This window comes from Coccomyxa subellipsoidea, assembly GCF_000258705.1.
Source record: "Coccomyxa subellipsoidea C-169, whole genome shotgun sequence".
Lineage (NCBI taxonomy): Eukaryota > Viridiplantae > Chlorophyta > Trebouxiophyceae > Coccomyxaceae > Coccomyxa > Coccomyxa subellipsoidea.
Window position 1 is genome coordinate 1,226,142 of NW_005178041.1, and position 19,010 is coordinate 1,245,151.

At 56.2% G+C, this 19,010-nt stretch overlaps 3 protein-coding genes across 3 annotated transcripts; 1 reads left to right on the top strand and 2 right to left on the bottom strand.

Annotated features, from left to right (window-relative positions):
* Positions 1-72: 72 nt before the first annotated feature.
* Positions 73-1,947, top strand: COCSUDRAFT_39546 (hypothetical protein; the record flags this gene model as incomplete). Its single annotated transcript, XM_005650937.1, has 8 exons — positions 73-104; positions 526-631; positions 739-840; positions 945-1,016; positions 1,209-1,254; positions 1,418-1,529; positions 1,700-1,763; positions 1,885-1,947. 8 exons carry the CDS (start codon positions 73-75, stop codon positions 1,945-1,947), a joined length of 597 nt encoding a protein of 198 aa, XP_005650994.1.
* A 193-nt stretch (positions 1,948-2,140) lies between these two features.
* Positions 2,141-4,123, bottom strand: COCSUDRAFT_46092 (PEBP-like protein; the record flags this gene model as incomplete). The annotated part of the gene is made up of 5 exons (XM_005650938.1): positions 2,141-2,867; positions 3,011-3,103; positions 3,307-3,486; positions 3,598-3,754; positions 4,032-4,123. 5 exons carry the CDS (start codon positions 4,121-4,123, stop codon positions 2,751-2,753), a joined length of 639 nt encoding a protein of 212 aa, XP_005650995.1. The 3' UTR covers positions 2,141-2,750.
* Positions 4,124-4,888: 765 nt separating this feature from the next.
* COCSUDRAFT_46093 (hypothetical protein) lies at positions 4,889-18,917 on the bottom strand (the record flags this gene model as incomplete). The annotated part of the gene is made up of 33 exons (XM_005650939.1): positions 4,889-5,140; positions 5,298-5,567; positions 5,803-5,949; positions 6,133-6,266; positions 6,365-6,440; positions 6,578-6,700; positions 6,908-7,126; positions 7,358-7,638; positions 8,100-8,295; positions 8,505-8,765; positions 8,932-9,684; positions 9,819-10,016; positions 10,257-10,663; positions 10,875-11,119; positions 11,275-11,515; positions 11,630-11,753; positions 11,886-12,182; positions 12,307-12,585; positions 12,786-13,101; positions 13,209-13,405; positions 13,709-13,903; positions 14,182-14,336; positions 14,519-14,657; positions 14,763-14,947; positions 15,128-15,203; positions 15,303-15,455; positions 15,650-15,886; positions 16,087-16,228; positions 16,344-16,492; positions 16,659-16,814; positions 17,283-17,507; positions 18,623-18,700; positions 18,786-18,917. The coding sequence occupies 33 exons, from the start codon at positions 18,915-18,917 to the stop codon at positions 4,889-4,891; spliced, it is 7,038 nt and encodes a 2,345-aa protein (XP_005650996.1).
* Between the last annotated feature and the right edge of the window lie 93 nt (positions 18,918-19,010).

Consider the following 19,010-nt stretch of genomic DNA (forward strand, 5'->3'; position numbering starts at 1 on the left):
TGCCATTGCAGTGACAGTTCCAATCTCAATTTTGGGAAGCATTGCAACTACCCACAAGCTGCAGGTGAGGATATGCTGGATGAGCCCATACCTTCGGTGACGAGGTAGAGATTTCTTTTAATCTGTGTTTCCTAATCTGAGCATAAGAGTCCAGAATGAATTGTCTGTGTGGGCCAGATTTAGAGAAGTCTCTCATGATCGACAGCACAAGTGCTTTCTGATGAACCGGAAACTTGACACAGACTTATGATTCTCTTGCAGCGTTGCAGAGGAAATCTTTCAGGAGATTGAAAGTACGACCGAAGCATCTGGTTCCCCAACAAGTACGATTGAGATGGCTTTTATGTGGTTTCACATCAAGCGCAGATAATACTATCATGTGTACTGAGAGGAATTTTCTGTGATCGACAGTAACTGCAGATCAGCTCAGCAGGCAAGCAACATCTCTTCCACAATTCACCCTGTCTGCCATAGTCCTTCAGTAAGAAAGAGGCTGTTCCTGACCGGGGATTGTGGCACCAACAGGCTCAATTTTCTATTCGAGAAGATCTTCAGCAGGGCGCTCCAGGTGCTCGAGAAGGGCCACGTGAAGTGTTACATTGCGGAGAGAAGCCAGCGCAAGGTATTTCAGGTGAGGGACGGCCTACTGCAAGCATGGCGGACAAAGCGGCTCCTGAAAGGAAGCTTTAAAACATTTAAAAGCTTGTGCATCAGGAATGGTGTGATGCGTCTGCGCAGGTGCGAGGCAGCAGGCCGAGTGACCACTACATAGTGTTTCCTCGCCACTACTGTTCCTGCCAAGCCTTCCTGTACGTGGTGGTTGGCCACGACAACCCTCTGGTTGGCCTCTCTCCTGAACAACACATGAAAAAATAGTACATGTGACACCTGAGCTGTTGCAGGGGGAAGTTACTCTGCTCCTGATGCACTGTGCTTGCGCGCAGTGCAAGCACCAGCTGGCAGCGAGGCTGGCCCAGGCCCTGCACAGGAGCCACAACATCACCGTCTCAGACGAGGTCCTTGCGGAATTGCTGCTCTCCACCTGACACTACCTTGAGGGTGAGGCTGGACAGTGCTGGAGATCAACTGCCGACCTCAATCAAGCTTTGGGGCCTCCTGGCAGATGCTATTAATGTGATGGAGCTCTCCTGATGTGCAGCGTTGGGAACGCAGGCAGGATGAGCAAGGTCAAGGTGGTGGCCGTGCAGGACATGCATGACACCGCAGTCTTCGGGCGAGCACACGCTCTGACAGGTGCTCTGACTCTGCCCAGCAATTCTCTGCCTGCCGCTCAAGTAACCCTCCTGCACATTGCTCCTGGACAATGCACACAGGTCAGGCTGACAGCTGCAAGAGCAGCCGGTGCATCATGCTTTGCTCGCTCTGCATGCTGATCAGGTCTGGATGCCTGTGACAGGGATGGAGAAGGCGCAGAGTTTGATGCCCCACCCCACCATGCACATGCCCAGCAAAACAACCGTGTTGCTATGCGTCGTGGTGCTGCACGTCGTGGCTCTCTCATACCTCATGTATGCCCTCTACACAGCCCAGAGGCAAGCCGCCCTCCCACCTCTTGAGTTCCTTCATCCCACGGTAGCTCATGGCATGCATCTGTGTAGCCACGCTCAGCCCTGTCAATGTTGCGCCAAATATCAGTAAGAAGCCTTTTCTTGAGCTTCTTCACTTGGCTCCCTTCCAGGCGAGCAGCACAGAAGGCACAAAAAGCAAGGGAGGCGCCCAGGAAAGTCAACTGCGTGTATGAGGTGCGCGCTGTCCCCTTTCACGAAAAAATTTCCAAAGATTATTACGGGAAGAGATTTTCAGGGTTGCATTGCTTTGCAGATTGCACTGCAGCTTTTAAGGAAGTAGTGTGTGGTGGCGCAGTGGGCGTCTCTTGCTATTCCCAGGCAGAACATACGGATACCCTTGGGCATCACCAAGGCATGAGGGTTTGCAGGGCACGACCCTGTTTCAATCTGAGTCAGAGGAGCCTGTTGGGCCCCAAATAATGATCAATGTGAGGTTGTGCCAGCACTGCAACAACTTGTTAGGAAGTCTGAAAGCAATAGAGGTAGGGTGCAAGACAAGACAATTGCAGCCACAGCAATGCTTCCAGCTATTGCTATTGTCATGATCCAGCGAATGAGAAGCGCTACACAGAGAGACTTTGACACTATAGTAGCTGCATCATGATGAAAGGACTGTCAGCTAAAAGCGACATCTGCTACTTTTTGGAACGTTTGTGTGCCTATTTGACGGCCATGTACAAGTGTCTTAGTCAAAGTGGCCTATATTCATACTTTCACATTGCTCAGCTCCCTTTTGCAGCTAGAGAATGCTGCACAACAAGGACTGCCTATGCTACTGAGTTCACGCCTGACTGGTGTTCTTGTGACTGCCTGTAAAAGTCGAGACATACAGAGACTCAAGAAAGAGAGAGAAGAACACAGTCAGAGCAATTGACACGACACGCTACACATGTTACTTCTAAAGAAATTTGATTTAGTCATGCAGAGCCCTTGCACTTCTGTCAAGACTGAACAGAGCAGAGAATAAGTAATCTCCTGACCCAATAGAAGAATAACTCATTGCTAGAGGTTCTGTGATGTTTATTCCTATATTTTTATGGGTGTCAGTTGCCTACAGCAACTTGGCAACTTTGGTTTACTCCTGCCAGTGCTACAGGTAAATGTGAGATTCCCAAGGAGTTCTGTGAATGCTAGCAGCGCTGTTCAGTGCTTTCAGTGCGCCTACTCAATCCCTGGAGCAGCCACCTCAAAGTACGCAGCCGCCACCGGCTCGCCCAAGTCATACAGCTGTGAAAACTTCTGGGTGTTGAACCTTGCGCGGCTGGCTGGGGCCGGCACCTGGCCCGGCACATGACTCATCAGCTCAATGTGCCTTTAACACACTGCAGAACATTAATCTGTGGAGATCCATCAAGCGTGCAGGTCTAAATGGCACTCTGCAGCGTGAGATTGCAGCTAGACCAGGTAGAAGAAGGGCTCACATTGAGGTTTGTTCCCTTGGGCTGCTGGAAGAGGGAGAAGACATAGCGGTGGACACCGGCGGGAGGAGAGGGAGGCGCATATGGCACAGCAACCTGAAGCGCCAGAATCTTTGTCAGCAACAAATGCATGAGGCACCGTCAGTAGCGAGTACAGGGCATGTCCTGGATCAACAAGATCCAGTCAAAAGGCACCTCAAGCTGCTCTACCGTACAGACAGATCTTGTAAACAGCCATGCCTTCTACCATCATAGGGATGTAAAAGGCTGAAAGAGGGCGGTGCAAAGGAGTGGCCCACCTCTCCCTTGGTGATGTCTCCAAAGGGGGCGTTGGTGACGATCCAGTGCAGGAACTCGCGGCTGGTGGGCATGGCTGGAGAGGGAGCATCTGGGTCGCTCAGGACGAGGGTGTACTTGGTGTCTGCCTGCAGCTTCAGTGGGTCCAGCTTGGACAGCACGTTGCCCACCAGATCTGTCACCTGCATGTGCCAAGGCCCTTCTCAGACGTGGACGATCCCTTTGGTAAGGTATGGGAATTGCAATGATGAGGAACAGCATGAGGTACAAGGAGGCTGTGCAGAAGAGCGCACCTGAACAGAGGGGGCGTTCAATGTCTCTGGCCGGGGCAGGCGGCCGCCCTTGGTTGTGATGGGAGTGTCGCCATACTGGATCTTTAGCGCCACACCAGGAGCAGGGTCTATTCCTGAGATAACATCTGGAATCACCTTGGCTGCAGTCAGATCCTCCCTGCAGCACAAGAGAGAATTTTTGAGAAGATTAGAATACGAACTTTCAAGGAAGATACTTCAGAAGGCCATTTCAAGATGGTGGATGAAGACACCGGTGGTGCCTCTCGCATGCATCAAATATTGATACGAGACAACACTTGAAGTGAGAGGTAGCATGACTCATGAGCGAGTACTAATGAAACATCAGGCTGGGAATCCTGTAGCTGGACATCATACAGGCTGATGTTCCGAAAGCAATGAAACCCTTCGGATCGATGTGGCATTGGATCACTCACGTTTGCTCTTGAGAAATGAGTGTAGCCAACGATGCCGTCGACGCAGATAATGCTACCAGGAGCACAAGAAGACCAGCCGAGATGAACCGCATCTTCGATCCTCAAAGTCTTGGAGATTGGTCCAGCAGTTTCTCTAGACTATCCAATGCAATTTAAGAATCCACAAATTGTCGAAATTGCTTTGCAAGTATGCACGAAGGTACGGGAGTCCGGCAAACCCAGAGCGTTCGTTGGGGACGATTTGAAACTTCGCAGTTGCCAATACAGGCTTCCCCTAGGAATCATGCTTTGATGAAACACAGCAGGGCGCCTCAAGGAATATATATTCCATCCTGCTGACTCTTCGTGATCAAACATGGCTTTCAAAACCGTTCTTCATGCAGCAGATGCATGCACTCCAGACTTCTGAATTTTATTTTCTAATCAGTCAAAAAACTTAAGTTTAAACTTTTAATAATATTCCGAATAGTGAGTCACCGTGACAGCCGGGACGGGGCGCCCTGGCATGCGTGTGACATGTGCATGCACATTGCTTGTACACAATATAGGGTCTCAAACACGTACAGATCACTTGGCAGATAACACAACGTCGACGTTGACGTCAATCTCCCCATAAATAAGACTAGGCTAGCTCGCTGTTGCTGCTGTTAGGCTGACAGTGTTACTCTGAGTCAGGTATCTTGGCGGTACTGGCGTGGCTAAGTTTGCATCTGGGCCTGCCTACAATCTTGACGACTGCCATTGTAGGCTCTCACAGAAGATTGGCCAAAGCCTGCGTGCGAACTTTTATGTGATTGTTTTGAAATACGCGCAGGTCCCTGCACGCCTAAGCATTTCCCAACAGCTGCACTGCCAGCTCAAACAGCAGCGCCGCCTTTCTTGGGAGCCTCGGCGGCGGCGGGCAGGAGGCAGGCCCAGACGGCCAGGAAGGGCGCGTCTGGGAAGAGCAGCTGCACAAGCTCGCGCTGGAATCGGCGCACGCTGACGGACGGCTGCAGCAGCTGCGGGGCGGCCGCAAAGAAGCCGCGGTACTGGTCCGCGCGCGCGGCCACCAACGGGCAGCGCGCAATCTCCTCCAGCGAGTCCAGCTCTGCGCGCGCCTCCAGCACCTGTGCGCAGCCCGCCGTCACATGCGCGCATGCCGCCCCCTCGCTTCTCCGTTGATTGCTTTGACAAAGAGCCACAAAACAGCGGAAGGGATGCTTTGCAACATGCATCGGCTGCCACTTTGAGATGACATCGGCTGGAGCAGCTGTGGCAGGAAACGATTGCCATCCGCAGGGACAGCAAGGCCTCATGCATATTGTGTAGTTTCAAGTGAAGTTGGGCCCGCGCCTGGTCGAGCTCGTGCATGAGCAGGTCTTCGCGCTGGAGCTTGTCAAGGGAGGCGCTGGGCGTGGACATGGCGGCCAGCCGCGGCGTGCCAATCGCGCTCGCACTGGCCAGCGACCCCAGCGACGCGCTCTGCCGCTGCAGCTGTGCGCTGCCCAGCACCGCCGCCGCAAACGCGCCCCCGGACGACGCCAGGTCCGCCGCCTGCACGCACGCAGCAATGCTCAGCATTCATGTAAGCCATTGCTCTGTGCGAGTAGAATTCCCAGGGTGATTCCCTTGGCAGCAAGGGTGTTCTGACATGGCGGCAAGTCCGCGTTGACAAGCTGCCATCCCTTGAAAATGGGCACAAGTGGAGTCGAAGTCTTCATAGGGCTTGTTTGTGAGCTGCAGGCAACAGAGATCAACTTTATATGTAATGTAAGGGTACCAGGCGCACCAGAGAGGCGGAGGACATGCGCGGCGTGTAGGAGGACAACGAGGGGCACAGCACGGTCTTGATGTAGGCCGACACCGCAAATGCTGCCAGCCCCAGCCGTATCACCACATCCGTTGCCACTTCTGCAGCCGTCTCCGCCTCCGCCTCCTGCATCAGCACAAACAAGATCTCTTTCGCAACAAGACGCCACACACCAATGGTTTTGTCGACAGTGTCGTCTATTGCAATAAACACTGACAACTGACAATCTATAAAGTAAATTGCGACGAAGACTAGAGGGGGATGGAGACAAGAATTTGGGTGTTGGCCAGTGAGGTATAAATTATTTACCCTGGCGGCTGCTTCTGCGGCTGCTGCCTCGGCTTTCTTGCCGCCGGTCAGAGCCTTCTTGACATCGCCAGCCAGCCGCGAGGCATACTCCCTGGCCGGGCGGTGCCGCGCCGGGGCCTCCCCTGGCTGAAGCTCTGCGCGCCCCACAAAACAGTAATCAGCAGCTGCGCTTGCGCAGCAAGCTTTCCATGCCTTTGCTGATGAATACATGGTGCCAAATGAGAGTAGTCACCTGCTATATCTGCAGGGAGGCTGGTAGAAGGCGTTCTGACAAAGAGGCCACCAAATCCTCTCCTGTGCGGCTGCTCCTGTGACATCAAGGAGCACAATCAGCTATTCATGGTAACCCTCAGGAACCGGTGCAAAGGCCACAACAAGTCCACAGAACCATTTTAGCGTGCCGTCAACAGAAGTTATATTTCAAGCAAAGGTGTCAAGAGCGTGCCTCTGGAGAGGCAGGCGGGCTGCCGTACTCAGAGGCACGTGAAGGCGTTTGCGGTCGGCTGCTGCCGGCCTCGGAATCGCCAGAAGGGATGGGATCCAGCCTCCCAAAGCGGGGGCCCTGCACCTGCACCACAGCGTGATCACATTAAGCGCAACAAACTCCACCTGGAGGCCATATCGGACAAGAAGCAAGTACCTTACGTGCGTGCAAGTCCTGTGAGCGTTTTATATAAAGCCCTGCTCTTGCTCCTATGCGCCAGCATTTCTAGAATTACCCCTTTGCGGACAAGTTTCGAGCCAATAATTAATGGCCCCAGATGACAGTGGTCACCTCTGGGAAGCCCATGCTGCCCTCGTAATCAAAGGAGGACGGTGGGACGTCCACGGTGGGCGACTCCTTGCTCAAGAACCTTGCCTTCAGCCGGCCAAGCCCCTTGCGCTGCGGGGCCGGGCCTTCCTGCGCCGTTTGCCCAGCATCCCCGCCGCCCTTGCCGCTCGGCAGCATGCGCTTGAAGTTCTGCGTGAGGCGGGTCAGCGTCTTGCCGCCGTCCTGCAACACATTCTACAACTCTTGCACCGGCAAATTTTACCGTCTTCCACAGCCTCTCCTCTTCCCCTGGACAGAGTTGACATCAATTTTAAGATTCAACTCTGCCAGAAGACACCTTGAAGAAATTTAGGGTCGAGAATCCATAAGAAAAGGACATTAATGATTGATATTGAGGGTTCCTGATGTTGTTCTAGTGGTTGCACAAAGCGGGCGAATCAAGAATGCGCGGACCGGGGCCTGCGAGGGGTGGGGCTGCGGGTCAAACGCGTCGTTGCCGGCACCGGAGGGCGTGACAGGGGCGGTGTCATGCGCAGGGGATGGCAGATTCAGCAGCAGCACGCGGCGGGAAAGCGCATCAAGGAGGCTCTCGAGTGCGTCGGTGGGCGCGCCTCCGGTGCGCAGCTTGCGCCAGCGCGCGTCCTCCAGCCACAGCAGCGATGCCAGCCACACCGCTGCTATCAGCCGCGGCGCCCCCGGCCGCGCCTCCGCCGCCGCCGCGGCCCTCAGCACCTCTGCGCCCAGTGGACACACCCCTCATTGCACCATGCACAAGCAACTAGAGAACTATGCCTGGGATGCTTGCTTCACTCACAACAACTGGTAGGCCGTCCTCAAGCAACACAGCGATAACGATGCTCATCAAGCAGAAGGGTGCTTTCTATTCTCAAAGCTGTCCTGTTGGTAGCTATTGCCACCACAGCAGCCCAACGAAGTAGGTTCCAGAAACACTGGCAGACAGAGGCATGACCCCAGATGCCTGATAAGCAAATTTCGCTGGTGAATGATGATATTAAGTACCTAGAGTGCTGCCATGTGGCAAGTTCATTCAAGAAACTTACGCTTGACCAGGACCATCCCGTTTGTAGATCCTCTTATCAGAAAAGGCGCAATTGCACCTCAGACAGATCCAGAGCACACGCCAAACTTTGGGTACCAAACACATAAGGGGCACAAAAGAGGGTCGGGTGCGCACGGCTGACGTTGTGGCGCCAGGAGGCGCGCTCATCGAGGACTGTCGCGCGGCGAGCATTCTCAGAAGCTAGCGCCTGAACCAGCGGCGTGTGGGCGTTGGCCGCATCTGCGCATATCTGGATGACTGCTCCGTCTCCCAGCCCCTCCAGTGTGCGCAGCAGAGCCGCCCCAGCCTCCGCTAAGTGAGCGTCCACATCCTGCAAGGGCGTTGTCTGCTGTCAATATACTAAATTGCCTTCCAAGACCCTCGGGGCAAAACGCACCATCCTAAATTACGAGAAGGTGAACAAAGAGAGCGGAAGGCATCATGTCTGCAAGCTCAACATGCAGGAAATATTTCGTTGTGAGGATAGCTGCATATCTTCCATTGCCAGAAATAGGCCATAGGGTGGAGCGGGATGCTCACGGCAGCTGGAAGCTCTGCAGACTCCACGGTAGTCTGCTCGGTGTAGCTGCGCTCGCGTGCAACAGCGCCGCCATTTGTTGCGGACGGCATAGCAGAAGCCGCAGCTGGCAAATTGGCGGCGGCAGGATGGCTGAGCAGCAGGGAGTGCACCAGGTCCTCCAGCAGAGTGCTGCCCAGGGGCAGCCGCCTGAGGGGCGCGCACGTGAAGCCCACGCGCAAGATGCTCAGCGGCAGATCACCCGCTCGCCGCTGGCATGAATCCTGCAGCTTCCCACGTGCAGCCTCACAATGTGTCCCTTCAGAGATCCCGCACTTCAAATCCATCTTACTTGCGGCACGAGAACGACAAACTTGCCCCATTCACATGTTTGAACAGTGGACAGAGACCTGGCTTGGCCCTTGAGACTTGTACCACGGGAAGGCTCACCTCGATGAGTGCAGCGATGTGGGACTGGATTGTTTGCAGATCAGCCGCCTCCGCCTGCAGCAAGCGCTGCCGGGTCGGGGCGCGCTTTCCCTTCCGCTGGATCTTCAGCCGCCCCGCCATGGAGATGGCCTTGTCCAGGAAGTCCGGCTTGGCCTCGCTGCCGGCAGTCGACGACGCGGCGTCCGATCCTGCGCCGGTGCCGTCGTCCGCGTCCCGGTGCGCCGGGGGGTCCCTCAGGGGCGTCTCGGCGTTGGCGAAGGGCAGCGGGTCGGCTGTGAGCACTGTCCTGGGGCATGCCATCAGGCAGGACAGCAGCGCGTGCGCCGGCACCGCAGCCGCGATGTACTGCTCCTCTGAAATGCATCCCGGCTCGTCGCCGGCGGGCGGCTGAGCGCCGGAGCTGGCGTGTGTCGCCGGCCCGAGCACGGCGAGGCGGCTGCCGCGGAGCATCTTGGTCGCTTGGGGGCCTTCGCTATTGTTCGCAGGTTGAGAATTGCTGGCTGCAGCTGATTGTGGCCCCAGCCTGTCGACCAGTTGCGAAAGCTGCGGGGCGCGCCAACCGGGGACCGAGGCTTTCGGCGTTGCTTCTCCGCGTTCAGCGGAGCCGGCTGGGTTTGCCGGGTGCGCATCCTGCCTACGCAGGATGCTGGCTGCCTGCATGGTGGCCGGCGCATGCACGCGGCAGACCGGTAGCAGGCATTCGGTCACTAGCAGAGAATGCTCCTCGGCAGTCAGGTGCCAGCACTCAATCACCTGGATGAAAGGGCATGTTCCCAACGAATTTGTGCATGAAAAAGCAAAGAACAGGAGTTTTCACGGAACTTGGCTGCTATTCCTGCACACAGCACACAGTTGACCTATGAATGCAAGTGATAAAAGTGCTGCACCTCTGTTGTGCCATGTGCCTCTGAAGGGCTGGCATCAGGGGAGTGGCCCTGGCCGCTGATGAAGCCGCGGCACACCGACGTGAACATGATTCCATTGATGACCGAGGCCGCCATAGCCGCCACCGCAGCAGAACTGCTCATTCTTGCGGCTGCAGTTAGCAGCCCAGCAACCTGGAGCAGCCTCGGACCTGGGTCCCCCTGCATCCAATCCAAAGTAGTAATTGTCAAGACGCGTCTGGGGTTGGTGGACATTTTCATCACGACAGATTATAAAGCCAACCGCGGACTGTTGTTGGTAGTTCTATCAGTGACACACGACTTCTCCAAATAGTGGGGCAGAAGTCTCATAACAGTGAAGGAAGCAACCGAAAACAGTCCACAACTTGAGATGGATAGATACTTGGTGCCCGTCCAGAATAACAATGCAATGCCGCAGACCTGCATGAGGGAGGGGGCATCCACGAGGGGTTGCAGCAGGAAGGGCAGCCCTTCCACGCAGTTGCACAGCACGTCCTGAAGCGCCTGCGCATCGGCCGCCGCTATCACGTGCGGCAGGCGCAGGCCCGCCGCTTTATCCTCAGCCAGGCCGCCGTCGCGCGGCGCGGGAGCGGTCAGACAAAGGAGCCAGCCCGGCAGGTGCTCTGCAGGCAGCAGCACGAGGGCTTGCAGGACGAGCAGCGTCAGCTGCGTGGCCCATTGCTGGCCGTCCGCCGGCAGCGGCCTCGCGCCTGACGCAGCCGCCGGCGCCAGCCGCTGCAGGATGGGCTCCCACGGCAGCGCGTGCAGCAGGTCCAGCGCGCCGCGATCCGGCGCCAATAAATATGCCCCGAGCTCCGCCAATCCCCCTGAGGCCCATGGCACTCCCTCAGTTCCTGCCTGGTGCCTCTGGGTGGCTGATGTTTTTACAATGGAGATTACCAATGAGGAACGATGTTGCTGGTGTAATCCCGTACGTGAAGTACAACAATAGTCCCAAAAGTCATGTACTGTGTCATATTAACAAGGGATGTGTGAGGGGCGTGGGCAGAGGAGGGAAAGGGAATGGTGAAGGGGCACCTGGGGAGATGCAGTGGAAGGTGGCGCGCTGCCAGGGGAGGCAGGCCCAGCACTCGCGGAAGCGGCGCGTGGCGGCGCCGTCGCTGGCGGGCCCGGCCAGCACCAGGAAGGGCTGCAGGGCCTCCTTGTAGAGCGCCCACAGCCAGTCCACCAGCCAGGGGTCGCCCCCCACCGGCTCCAGCAGCAGAGCCAGCAGCTGCGTCAGCTCCTCTGTCATCGATATCCCATCCAGGCCGCTCCCAAACCTGCGCTTGCACAATTTCAGACTCATTAGCGCATTTCTGCGCACCTACATGTGACTTAGAAGTTGACATCTTCATGTCGTCTGCCGCTATGCAACGTAAGGCATATCAGATAGTGAGGCCGTGAAAGGGAAGGGATTGGGGAAAGAGGTTGTCACCGTCTGAGGATGCTCTGCAGGCAGGCGCCGATGAGAAGCTCGATGCGGCCCACAGCATCTCCGCGCGGCTGCACAGCCAGCAGCATCACCTGGGGCGAGCATGTTATCAGAGCAGGGCCCCTGTTGCCGCCACCACTGCTGCTGCTTCCTCCGGCCGGGTCACCTTGTTGTGAGTCGCTGCTGCTGAGTGTCGCTGTCCACGATGCGCCCTGGGCATCCCTGCCGGCTTCCAGCAACTCCCCTGCCAAGCAGCAAACCAGTAGTTCAAAGCTTGGCTGTGCATGCAATGAACGGCAGATTAGAAGGAAAGAGTCTTGTAGCATTGGGGAATGGAAAGGGGAGTACAAGCAGTCACCTGTGCCAGTTGCGACGACCTGGCGCAGGGCAGACAGCGAGCAGGGTGCCTGGACGAGCTTCTGCAGCAGAGCGTAGGGGACCTCATGCCGTGCAGACTCTGCCTGATTCAGATCATCTGTCACCTGCGCGGTAGCAGATCCTGATCAGGCAGCAGCGCCGAGCTTTGTCATCTCCCACTCTGGCCACAAGATCTTTTCATCTTGCCGGAAAAGGTCGTTGTATCTGCAGGCATGGCAGGGGCGGGGACGCCTGACCTGCACCATAGCTTCCACAGCGACGTTGATGGGGAGCGTGTCAAATGGCTGACGGGTCAAGAATATCAGCCCAGCGTCCCGGGCGGCAGCATTGCGAGCGCCCAGCACGACAGCCAGGCATGCATCAAAGTATGCAGCGTGCCCTCCCGCCGCCAGCAAGCCTCCCAGCAGCTCCACCCCGGCCGCCTCGCCGCCGGCCGCCGCAAGCGCGTCCACGGCCAGGCTCAATATGCGCGCGGCTGCCGCCGACGGCTTCTCGGGGCCAGCGGTCCCTGATTCCCGGCCGCCCAGCTGGACCTGCCATCATAAAAATACTGTCACTCAGGTCATGCCTTCAAAGTCACAGTATGGCCGGTAATGCGCGTTATATAGATCCCATGGCGGCAGACATTGGTGAGCGGTGATTGGCAGGCGAGCGCACCTGATCGTGGCCGGTGTCGGGGGTGCCGCGGTGCAGAAGCGCGGCAGAGAAGCCGCCGAGATCGAAGCAGTCGAGCAGGCGGCCGACGGCGGTCGGCGGCAGCTTGGGGACGGCCTCCAGCACACAGGCGAGGCAGCCGTGGTACTCCGTCAGACGCCCCTCCGCCAGCAGCTGTTCCGAGCCCATGCCGGTCGTCAGAAGCGCCACCGCCTCCGCCTCCCTCGACGCCCCCTGGCCGCGGCTGGCAAACGCCGCCATCAAGCGGCCAACCAGCTCCACCTGCATCATGTGGAGAGGCCTGCTCAGAGCTTCTGCATGGGCCAGGATGCATGTGTGCACATGTTGAAGAGGTGCGCAAGCGGCCAGCCGACTCGTCACAGAGGTCCACAAGAAGAGACATAATCAAGAGCAATAATAACTAGTAGGCCGAGGCACAAGAATAAAAAGAAGATGAGTGCGGCAGCTTGATGGAGCAGTACCTTGAGGGCAGGCCTGGTCAGCAGCAGGCGGTGCGCGCTCTGCGTGAAGAGACCAATGAGGAATGGGACGGCGGCTGCGGGCATGGACTCGTCCAGGATGGTCTCGCCCACAACTGCCAGCAGCTGCGCCTTGCAGGACACCTCCTGATCCTCGGCTGCAGCATCCCCAGCGATTCCCTTGCCGCCGATTGCGGCACTGGCACCCTTCTGAAGTGGTGGCCCAAGCAGCAGGACTTCCACCTCATAGAGCAGCCTTGCAGCACCCGCCAAGCCCTCCCCTGTCAAGAACTCTATCGCAGCCGCAAGCGCAGCCTCCCTGCATGTGCAACCAAGCCTTTGTTCACACAAGAAATGTGCATGCACCCTGACACATCTGCACGCCGCAGGAAATAGGCGGTGCTACTGCAGGGCATGCGGGCGCACCTGTTTCTTTGGTACTGCGACTGGAACTCCGGGTCCTCGTCTGCTGGGATCTCATTCACGTCACCATACTCCCCTGCTTCAAATTTTTTAATGTCGCCTGGCTTGTAGCGGCGGACAACCAGCTCGCGCACGATAGCGTTCAGGTTGTCCAGATGCTCTGCCATATTTGATAGGCCCTCCCATAGCCGTGCTTGTGCCTGCCATCCATCAGACTGTTTGGCAGCCCATACTGGTGGCCGGGAATTATAGTTACACCGTCCAGATAGCACATTGGGACACATGCAAACCGACAACAAGGGACGCAGATCCCTGATCTGTAAGCTGACAAGGTGGGCAAGGCAGTACCTGAGAGATGACTTGGGGCACATCGCCATCCAATGACCCTTGGCTCATGCGGGGGCTCTGCACAATCGGAAACACGTCAAAAGGGCCTGCAGAGACATGTGCATAATGCCATGAGATATGATCATTGGCACAACTTTGGTGCCAGCAGGTATCACCTTGAGCATGGGCAGCTCTTCCAGATCATCACTCCGCGCAGGGGTCGGCGCTTCTGAGTCGCTGTCGCTGTTGTCTGCAGCGCTGGAGCGCTGTGCCGGGCGCGGTGGTGTGGCTGCCGCCTGCCGCTTCTCACGGCGGTGAGACCACAACCGCAGCAGGTCAGCCGACGACGCCAGCTGAGCTGCAATATTGTCCTGCACAACAGCAAAATTCCTTTCTTTCCCATCTTCGATGCACTCCTTTCGATGCACTAAGTACAAACTGCCACATTTAGCCAGAACCAAGGACAGGAATGAAAACCTCAGCAGATATTCTGTGCTGGGGTTACTGTGCCGCCACTCTGCCATTGACTTGAATCTTTCGCCTGGGTGCAGTCGTTTTTGCCATGTAGATTGAACTGAACAGGAAACGCCAGAGACAGTCTTCGTGCCTGCTGCTTCAAAATATCCTCATAGGCTGAAGGGGGGATGACCGCCTTTTGCAGGCTCTGCAATGAGGCCGGCTCAGGAGGAGGCGCTGCCGCCTCAGACATCTGTGGCTTCGGTGGCTTCCCGAATTTGAGGGGATGCAGCTGCATGAGGACGCGCAGCGCCTCTGTGTTGCCAGCAATGAAGTTGGGGGTGCCCCCTGTAAGACACAACGTCTGGCTTCAGGGCTGTCACAACCATTCAGTTTTCCTGCATATCCCCCATGCCGAGCCGCCATGGCACAATCAAATCAAGCGAATGGTCAACTGTAAAAGGATGACACTGCCAGCTCTTGCATGGCTGAACTAAGCCAAGGCCTCTGACTTACAACAAGCACAATACCTGGGAGTGATTCAGGGGACAGGGGCGCCAGCAGCATGTAGATGTTGGAGAGCAGGGGGCAGCTGGTCTCATACAGGTGGGACAGCTCTGCCAGGTGGGCGCTGATGTCAGCACATGGCGTGATGGGCTCCAGCTGCTCCTGCACAGCCAGCATCCATGGCATGACACATAGCACTTGCAAACACCTTTCCTTCCGCTTCTTTTCACTCCCACAAACAGCTGTACAGCGCAGGTGAACTTTCACCTTGCCTTGCTGTAAAATGAGCTTCATACAATTAGGTTTTTCAGCATTTAGCAGCCATGCCTGGTAGTGGAAGTATCGCGAGAGGAATTCCTCCCACATCGGCAGCGCGGCTGCCCCATAGCCGACGCGCATGGCTGCCTCCTGCAGCTGCAGCGCCTCCTCTGCATTTCTATCCAGCGACAGCCCTGCCACAGCCAAAGTGCGCATCACATTTCACATCTTGTGACATATGACCGGACCCTTTGTTATTGCTGAACAAGCGCACACGCTGCAGGACAGAGCAAGCGTGCAACGGACAAGTTGTGGTCCTAGAGAAAAAAAGCTGAAGGCTAGGGGAAGAGGATAAAACGGAGGGGAGGACGCACCGGCTTCTTCCTCTGCCCTTTCATGCTGACTGCCCTTGGCAGCAGGAGGGCTGGCGCCTGTGTGCACTTCTGTCTCCTGTCCCCGGCCATGCCGTGTAGGACTCCCCTTGGGCTTCTTGGGCGAGCTGCTGCGGCTATTGGGCCTGGCCTCAGCAGATTTTTTCTGGTGCCGCACCGGCCCTGCCCCTGCCGCGCTGCTCAGCCAACAAGCCAGCAGCGGCAGCCACTGCGCCGTGACTGGATTTGCACTGTGCTGCTTCAACAGAGGCACCCACAGCTGCTGTGCCCCCTCCACCCCAATGGCTTCCGTGATTGCCTCCATGCACTCCTGCAAATCATGCACCAACGCCTGGGAGCATGCATATTTCTTCTCGATAGGCATCAAAACCTCCAGATGATTATTGTGGGGCAAATTGGGATGGAAAGGGATGGATTGGATATGCAGAGAAGTCCAGCTAGTACTTGTCGGTCTTCACAAGCCTACAAAAGTCAAGATTACAAGGCAGCGACAACAGCACTCACCTGGATGACAGGGGAGCCAGCACGGCCCCTGTCCGTGGTGCCGACGGGAGGCTCAGGGGTGGGCGGGGCGTGATAGTACAGCAATTGCACCAAATCGCTCATGAGAACCAATACTGGTGTTGGCAGCGTCCCTCGGGCCGAGGCGCAGGACAGCAGCACTAGCCACTTTGCTGCCAAGCCCAGCGCCTCGGGACCCGGAGACACGATTGAGCCCCTCTTTGGCGGGGTGTGCTCCCTCTGCCCAGGAGATGACCTCGGCGAAGCAGCCGGTGCTGCTAAAGGGGCCTTGCAGGGCAAAGCAACCCCGTAAGTGTGGCCCACAACCCCACAGCCATGCCAATGGACCACATCCCTGGTAGGATGTTCAATACTAGGCAAGAACTGTGTCGAAGGGTACACGAAGCAATGCAGATGAGCTTAGAACGTCCAAGCTTCACCTGCGGGTGGCTGGCGGCCTCGGCCGCAGCTATTCCATCATGGATGACGGTGTGCAGGGCCTCGCGGATAGGCCCAGATACATCACTAGCACTGTTCTGGACGGCGTCCATGAACATCATGGCCATACTCAGGAGCTTGGACCTGAAGCACATTGAGCCAGCTGCTGCCCATCAGACACATGGGGCCCCTTCGCACATGGCATTGCAAAGTTTGCTTGATTTATATCAAATTAAGCACTTTTGATATCATTACGCACCTGAAAAAGGGCTCCCCAATCAAGGTGGCCACATTGAAAAACCGCAATAAAATGCTTATGACGGCTTGCGGCTTGCTGATGTTGATCAGGTGCGCTGGCAGTGAGAAAATCTGCATGCCCTCCAGCATGGCATCTGCGTGACCTGCAGCCTGAGCAGTACAGACCTTCCGTCACCTTTAAGTACAGGGGAATTGAAAGGAAAGACAGCACAAACTCCAAAATGAATATGTAGAAGATCTTTGCAAAGGTGTCTGCTCTGACAAGTGCCCAAGCCAATGCCAATGTGCTCTTCTATCAGAAGACAGGTCATCACACCTGTGTCTTGTCTGTCCCAGCCCATCTCTCCAGCAGCCCGAGGGCCAGATGTGCACGAACCCAGGCCCACAACGCCAACACATCCTCTCTGGCAACCGGGGGCTCTGTCATGCACAGCATGTGCACCTCATTGGCGCCACCATCTGCATCCTCACCCTGCAGCACCGCACATGCTGCGGCTTCAAGGCTTTGACACATCCCAAGCCCAAGCGCTCAAAAACAGCTGGCGTGAGCAATGCAAACCCTGCAATGGAAATCTGTCCTTGCCTGAGTGTCATTGGCAGTGGTAGCTTCCTGTGGCAGCTGGGTCAATGTTGCACCCAAAGGTCCATCCAGCAGGCCCCACATCCAGGCACTGTAGATGCCGCTCGCAGTGGTGGGCTGCTCGTTGCCAAGCCCTTTGTACACCGCCAGCAAGGTCAACAACAGCCGCAGCCGCAGCGCCTGGGGGAGTAGCGGGGCTGCCTTCTCCCATTTGATGCTCTGCAAGACCTGCATCATTCGGCAACTACTTATACAATCTCTATTAGTAATCTGTGTCAGTTTATGACAGCACAGCGAGTGTAGAAACATTGGTAGAGCTACAGAGATTATCAAGGGTCTGGTAATGCAAAAGGGTGTCACCTGCGCTGCCAGGGCAGCTTTGGGATGTACGGCAGCTGGGCTGCTCCAGACCAGCTGGGCAACATTGAGGATGTCAGCGAGTGACATGTCCTGCCCCTTCATGCCCAGGGCTGCTGTGATTTCTGCCACAGTGCTCCCGCGGGCCAGGCAGAGCACGCACAGCAGCACCGCCCCATAGGCTGCTGCTGTCAAATCCGCATGCGATGCAGCCAGCTTCTCCAAAACCTGCACGTTTTTTCATTTTCAGATTGCCGAGTTACAGCTGTGGAGCCTTTCACAGGAAGTGTCAGCCCTAAAAAGGCAGGAGCAACAATCATGACAACAATTATGACAAGTCAACAAGAATCCTGGCAGAAGAACACCTTGGCTATCATAGTTGCCAAGTCTGCATCATCACTGCCAGCTTCCACATCTGTCTCTGCTTTCTGGCCAAGGCAGCTTGCCATGGCCAGAAGGTGCGGTATGACATTCTGTGTCATCTGCTCTGAGGTCAGAACATCGGCTGACTCCCACGGAAATTGAAGCAACAGCCTAATCTGTCCCTTCACCTCGTCACAATCACCTGCACGTTTTCAGGTATAATTTCGCAGCACTCATCAAAAAATATGCATTGCCTGCTTTATTTGGACTGATACAAGGTGAGTTACTTGGAGGCATGCAGGGACAGTACCTGCTGCTGTGCTTGGAAGGCTGCTTAAGCTTGACAGTGATGATCCTTTTACCAGGATTGGGAGCAAGTCTGGGATCTGGGCTGGCAAAGGTTGAAAGATGGCTGAAGCCCATTCAATCTGGCCCGCGTACCGCAGCAGAATCTCTAACAAGTTGGAGTCTGGCTTGCCTGCATGTCACAAGACTTCACATCAGACTGGAAGAGCGCTCAGGAATCGTGCAGGTGAGGCTTAGCAGCAAGATGTGCACGCACCCCCAACGGCCCTCTGGTATGTAGCTGCCACCAAGAACGAGAGATTGCGCAGGGTGGAGAAGGCCGAAGGGGAGCTGAGCAGCACTGGGGCTCCGGTCCCGGCTATGGAGGACAGGAGCCTGTCGAGCAACGCCAGCAGTGCAGCTGGATCCTGCATGGAGTCCTCCAGAACACTGCAACAAGCAGCAGCGTCTTTTAGATATTTACTTCAAGTCCTGATCAACACGCGATGCCCTCCAAGATGATGCTGCATGTGATTGATCTTCGCACATCATTTGCTTCAGGCATGGCATGGGTGTTGTTCAAACCTGCTGGATGCATGCAGCAGGCGCACTTCAGAGATCCCAACTCCCAAGGCAGCGGCTGCCACATCGCCCTCTGCTTTCATGTGCCACTGGGAAAGAGCTCCGCTGAGCACCTTCCGCTCTGCCTCCTCCAGGAATATTTTCTCATGGACACGCACAGACTTGGTCCGTAGCCCAAACTTCCCCCGAGCCTGTCAGCGCCACAGTGGAAGTCATTTATAAGGAGATAGAAGTGGTGAACATTACGTCTGATATAGCAACAGCTTTGCAAAGCACCTGTATTGTTCTGCCCTTCTCCTCCACCCAGCACACAGAGACAGCCTCTGCTACCTCCAACTCAAGGGGCCCACGGAGCTCCCCCACTACATGCATCACAAGGACGTCAAAGAACACGTTTTTATCACCCATAAGGGTACATATTCTCTGGCATGCACAAACATCTGACTGCCATCCAGATGTCTAGTAAACGCGCTCTACGCATACCTTCCTCATTATATCTCT